The 5,892-nt window shown below is 36.6% G+C and overlaps 2 protein-coding genes across 2 annotated transcripts; one reads left to right on the top strand and one right to left on the bottom strand.

The window, feature by feature from the left end:
- Positions 1-429: 429 nt before the first annotated feature.
- Positions 430-2,985, top strand: LOC107860707 (probable pectate lyase P18). Its single transcript, XM_016706162.2, has 4 exons — positions 430-716; positions 797-1,161; positions 1,241-1,761; positions 2,408-2,985. The coding sequence occupies exons 1-4, from the start codon at positions 607-609 to the stop codon at positions 2,630-2,632; spliced, it is 1,221 nt and encodes a 406-aa protein (XP_016561648.1). The 5' UTR covers positions 430-606; the 3' UTR covers positions 2,633-2,985.
- A 1,247-nt stretch (positions 2,986-4,232) lies between these two features.
- On the bottom strand, positions 4,233-5,396 carry LOC107861490 (putative protein TPRXL). The gene has a single exon (XM_016706828.2). The coding sequence runs from the start codon at positions 5,097-5,099 to the stop codon at positions 4,497-4,499; it is 603 nt and encodes a 200-aa protein (XP_016562314.1). The 5' UTR covers positions 5,100-5,396; the 3' UTR covers positions 4,233-4,496.
- Between the last annotated feature and the right edge of the window lie 496 nt (positions 5,397-5,892).

Below are 5,892 nucleotides of genomic sequence, written 5' to 3'. Positions count from 1 at the left end.
AAACAATGATTGGTAATGTAATTTTACTATTTTGCCCCTATTAATTGTGTCTTATTGTTAGTTCCAATATTGATGGATGACTGATACCAAAACAACATTTATATTCTTAATGGTGTACTCTTAATGGTACTCCTCGTTGCAACATTTTTCAAGAATGCTAATAATAAAGAGTAATCAATTCTACTAAGGGTGTAATGAGAAAAATAATTGTCTTGTGTTGATAAGTAAAAAAGAACAAGTAAAATGGAACAACAAATTAGGAAATTTGGGACGAGTAAAATGAGAGATTGATCCAATTTAGTTAAGATTTGGCGATGAGTTAAATGGTTAATAAAAAGTGAAACATGTCAATAAATTTGAGAGGGATGAGAGTGAGTACAATTAATACAAACTAACCTAACGATCAAAACTACCAAGTGGGAATCCAAGTAAAACATCATCCGAAATTATGAATCAAGTGAGACCCACCTCTAGTTTAATCACGCCATTCATCCCGGCTACTTTCCTCCTTTATATACCATGCCTCATTTCTCCATCATTACTCACCTCAACTAAATATTCCATTTAGCTTCTTCACATTATTGCAATTAATAGCCCCATTACAAAATGTCAAGTCTTTTCTTCACATTTGTCCACCTCCTCCTCCTCCTCCTCCTCCTGACTCCACTAGTAATGTCACTCCAAGATCCAGAACTTGTCGTGCAAGACGTTCATAGGTACGTAATAAAAAAGACAGTACTAGTACAGGGAACTATTTTTTGTTCACTCACGTATTGATTTAATGCTTGTTGAACAGGAGCATCAATGCGTCATTGACGAGGAGGAATTTAGGCTATTTATCATGTGGAACAGGGAATCCAATTGATGATTGCTGGCGATGCAACCCCAATTGGGAGAATAATCGCCAGCAATTAGCTGACTGCGCCATTGGCTTTGGAAAGAACGCAATGGGAGGAAGAAGTGGGCGAATTTACGTGGTCACTGACTCAGGGGACGATGACCCCGTGAACCCAAAACCCGGAACCCTTAGACATGCTGTCATACAGGATGAGCCTTTATGGATCATTTTCAAAAGGGACATGGTCATTCAGCTCAAACAAGAGCTCGTCATGAACTCTTACAAGACCATAGACGGTCGGGGCACTAGCGTTCACATTTCAGGTAATTAAAATTTAATGCTCCGTAATTTCTTAAAAAATCGGTGACTAAATTTTACATCTGCGACTATATATTGTTTCAGGTGGTCCGTGCATTACAATCCACCAGAAGACGAACATTATTATACACGGGATTAACATACACGACTGTAAGCAGAGTGGCAACGGCAACATTAGGGACTCACCACACCACTCCGGGTGGTGGGATGTCTCCGATGGAGACGGAATTTCAATTTTCGGAGGGAAGAACATTTGGGTGGACCATTGTTCGTTGTCCAAGTGCCACGATGGTCTAATTGATGCAATTCATGGATCTACAGCAATCACCATTTCTAACAACTATTTTACTCATCATGACAAGGTCATGTTGTTGGGACATAGTGATTCATATACACAGGACCAAGGCATGCAAGTCACAGTTGCTTTTAATCATTTTGGTGAAGGGTTGGTGCAAAGAATGCCAAGGTGTAGACATGGTTACTTCCATGTGGTGAATAATGATTATACACACTGGGAAATGTACGCCATTGGTGGTAGTGCTGCACCTACTATTAATAGCCAAGGCAATAGGTTTCTTGCTCCCAATGAAAAATTCCTAAAAGAGGTACTATTTCTAACTGCTCCACTTTACTTTATTTGATATTATTACTAGTCAGTACTTAGTTAAAATAGTCAAAATAATTTTTCTTTGACGAGACTTTTCAAAAAAATAAATAAAAGAGAGGATGGTTGAAAAATTATACACTACAAATAGAGTAAAGAGAATTTTGTTTGTCATTTATAAGTTATTGAATCCTCTTGATGTAAGAGAAAATTCTATTAAGGGAGTTTAAAGTGACTACATTACTTTTGAATCCCCTTACATATATTTTTGGCTCTGACATTATTTCCGAATTCACTAATTCCACGTATTTTGGACCATTACACTTTTTGCGATACTAGTCTGTTACCTACTAGTTTCTAGTTAAAGAATCAAACAATTTTTCTTCGGCTCAAAGGTTGAAAGTTAACACCGTAAAAATAGTAAGGGTAAAAAAAAGTACTTATTTTTAGTAAGGGGTTCGAAAATTGCTACTTGTGAATCCCCTTAGACAGGTGTCTAGTTGTGCTCCCAATTTGCTAATTCCGCATTTTTTTGAGATGAATACTGTAGTTATCTTTTAAGTGACCTGATATACATTCTATTCAGAAGTTAAACGTATTGTTCTAAAATTACCCTAACTAACTAGTTGAATTTTTTTTTGTTACAGGTGACAAAGCATGAGGATGCACCAGAAAGTGAGTGGAAAAGGTGGAACTGGAGATCAGAAGGTGATTTGATGTTAAATGGAGCCTATTTCAGGCAAACTGGGGCAGGTGCATCATCATCTACTTATGCCAGAGCTTCAAGCTTAAGCGCCAGGCCTTCGTCCTTGGTCGGAACAATGACCACAAACGCTGGTCCTATAAACTGCAGAAAAGGCTCCCGCTGCTAGTAAACTTAAATCATGTGGCCGAGCTAGCAACTCGGCCACTATATTTATTTTACAAGGGAGAATCATAAATATTACTAGTCGATGATAGTGAAAGTAGTGTTTTAATTATGCTGAAAATGGTACGGAGTCAAAAATATATGGAGTACCGTTTCGCAAAACTTATATTTGATGGTTTTCTTTTCAGAATTTTTCGAGGACAAACTATTACTACTAATTATTGTCCTTTGAATGTTTGTTCCTTGATTACGCTCCAGTAAAGGACTATCTTGGGTTTTCCCTAATGTGTTAGTTAAAACAGCAACTAATAGTGTCCGTTTACTGGTAATATATATCATGACTTTTTGCATGCTTAACGACTCTTTATATATAGTCAGTCTTCCACAAATGCATGATCAATACACGTCCTGATTCTCAATTTAAGATTTACTCAGCTTTGTTTTTTTATCTCCAACAAATATTTAACAATTTTGTCTGTTAGATTTGACAAAATTGACCAAATGTAGCAGGAATTATACATAAAGTTGTACCCGACTCCAACAATAGAGCAAAAATAGAAATAACTTCAAAAATTATACCTCCAAATATGAAATTCCCGTTAAATTCAATAGACATGGAGTAGTTTGTTAAATATTTGAAAGTTTTCTTTTTGGAATTTCTTCCATTTTGTATTTTTGATGAGTCGAACACATAACCTCAAAGGTGGGTTATCACGCTTGAGCAAACATATCTAGTCGTGTCATCTGATGTTTAATGTGAACATGCATGGGATTTCTACGACTGCTGCATTGGTCAATTTATCAGGCACAGTGACCAAATTAAATTAAAAGAAATTGATTGGTCAGTGAGAGGAAATTTGCTTGCACATTTATCAACCATTGACACTTCATATTTTTGTTCGCTCCTTATAACCAGTTCTTTCCGTCAATCATGGAACTACAAAGAGAATTACTCTATCAATCACGTTCGACATTATTATTGATAATGTTAGATCTTTGTACTGATTTTTTAATTAAATTAAATTTAAATTTTACAGAAATAGAAGCCCCCTTCTCATACAACAACACAGTAGCATCCATAAGGTAAGAGTTTTGGTTAGAGATAGATTTTCTCTCTCATTAGTTTTTGTTTTTATTTTCTTAAAATATTAGATTTTACAATATATAGGCGAATTGACCAAAATATATAATAATTTTATACTTTTTAGTATTGTTTTCTTTGTATTTATCATTTCGTAATTTGCAACTAATAGCTTCTGCATGACGCTCTTTCGATTTCAAGACCAAAAGATAATTAATTCCTTTTTTTCTGACAATTGACTTACTTGGCAATTTAACACTTAATTATTTCTCCGTTTTAATTTATTTGTCTATTTAGTATTAGCTAATCTTGACCGAGTTCAAGTATCTTATTGAAATATAGTAGATTATATAAATCAAGATGACAAATAGAAACAAGTACAAAATCTACCAACTATGCCGCCTTTCTTAACTGTGAAGTGTGAAGCACTGAAATAAAAGGGAACATAAAATAGTTTGACGTGGAAGAATGGACGGATACATATTAATTATAAGTGGCATAGATATACATTACAAATGAAATATTCATTCAAACACACAGATCTTTTCATTTGATCATTTTATTAAAGCTAATTAAAACATAAATATACACGTATGATTGATCAACAAAGGAAGTAGTTACAAATACATTTCACTAAATCAACGTATTTCCCAGAGGAATGACCACCAATTTGCTAGCTCTTCTCTCTTTCTTTAATTAATTTCCATGAAAAAAATTTCATAGAATTATGATTCTTTTTTTCTCTTCACTCTACTCTGTGACGATACGTCATAAGAGTAAAAATAACTTAGAAGAAGAATGCGGCAGCCACTGCTACACCAAAAACAGAAGAGACGGCCTTGAAAGTGGCGGCGTCGCTGCTACTGCCAGTGGAGGGTGCATCAGCTGTGGGAGCCTCAGAGGTGGTGGGTGAGGTAGAAACACTGCCGGGAGATGGTGGTGATGCGGTTGCGTCATCAGGAGATTGGGCACTTGAAGTTGGAGAAGAAGAAGGAGAGGGAGTAGAGCTGGAGTCGGATGATTTAGGAGATGATGCTGGTGATGGTGGTGATGGAGATGGTGGTGTTGATGATGATGATGATGGGGTAGTTGCCGAAGTAGGAGGTGATGATTTAGGGGTGGCAGCAGCAGGTGCATTGGCACTACTGCTGTTAGCGGCTGGTGCAGCTGCTGGTGGTGGTGGTGGTGTGGATGTGGGTGGTGATGATCCATTTGTTGATGGTGATGGTGGTGATGATGTTGGAGGTGTTGATGTTGATGGTGATGGGGATTTTGCTGATGGTGTTGATGAGGGGGATGAAGATGGTGAGCTTGTTGGTGAATTATCCGCGGAAGCTACTCCAGCAATAGCAACGAATAAAATAGCCAAAACAATAACTTGACGTGCCATGTTTTTTCCTTTTATGGGGTAATATATTTGATCTTTTTTGGTTAGTGATTGACAGAATAATGATGATCCTTTAGGATTTGCAGAAGTTTTTTAGATAGAAAACACTGCAAATTAATAAGGATGAGGACAATTTGAAAGATTTGTAGGGGGATGAGTTATATATAGGGTGAAAATTGTTTAACATACAAGGTAGAGGTGAATGACTTACCAAGTGTGAGGCCAAATTCTAATGGCAGGTTAGTGAAAGGGAAAAAAAATTGACGGTAAACCGCAAACGTATTGACCAGGTACCATGAAAATTTATGAGGTATGTGCTCCACCGATCCGTTCTCAATGGTGAGCCAGCCATGATTCATGGGTTCTGGGCTTTTTCGGGTCATGATTCTTTACCTATGGGCCTAGCTTGTTACTGCAACGGGCTCCGAGTCGTATGGGCCTACCTAGCTTATTACTGCACCTCAACCCCAAGCAAACTATGGTTGTCAACGTTCATGTAGCTCATCTTTCACCAATATTAGACAAAATAAAGATAAAAGTTGCTGTAGAACCCATAGAAGTACTAGAGTTAATCAAATCTCTTAGAAATAAATTTTATCCAATTTATCCGACAGTAGTTCTAAAGAATGACACATTTCCTTATTTCGCGAATGTTTAATGATAATACTTACATTTTACTCATGATAGGTCCTGTTTATTTGACAAAAAGTCTACAAAGGTATACTCTTCTACTCCGTCCGTCCCAGGTTGAGACGACACATTGATTAAGAAAAATAATTAATAACATAGCTAGTTT

The sequence above is a fragment of the Capsicum annuum genome, chromosome 2 (genome assembly GCF_002878395.1).
Source record: "Capsicum annuum cultivar UCD-10X-F1 chromosome 2, UCD10Xv1.1, whole genome shotgun sequence".
In the NCBI taxonomy this organism is placed as follows: Eukaryota; Viridiplantae; Streptophyta; class Magnoliopsida; order Solanales; family Solanaceae; genus Capsicum; species Capsicum annuum.
The sequence above is the reverse complement of the archived record's forward strand: the minus strand, read 5'-3'. Positions and strand labels throughout refer to the sequence as shown.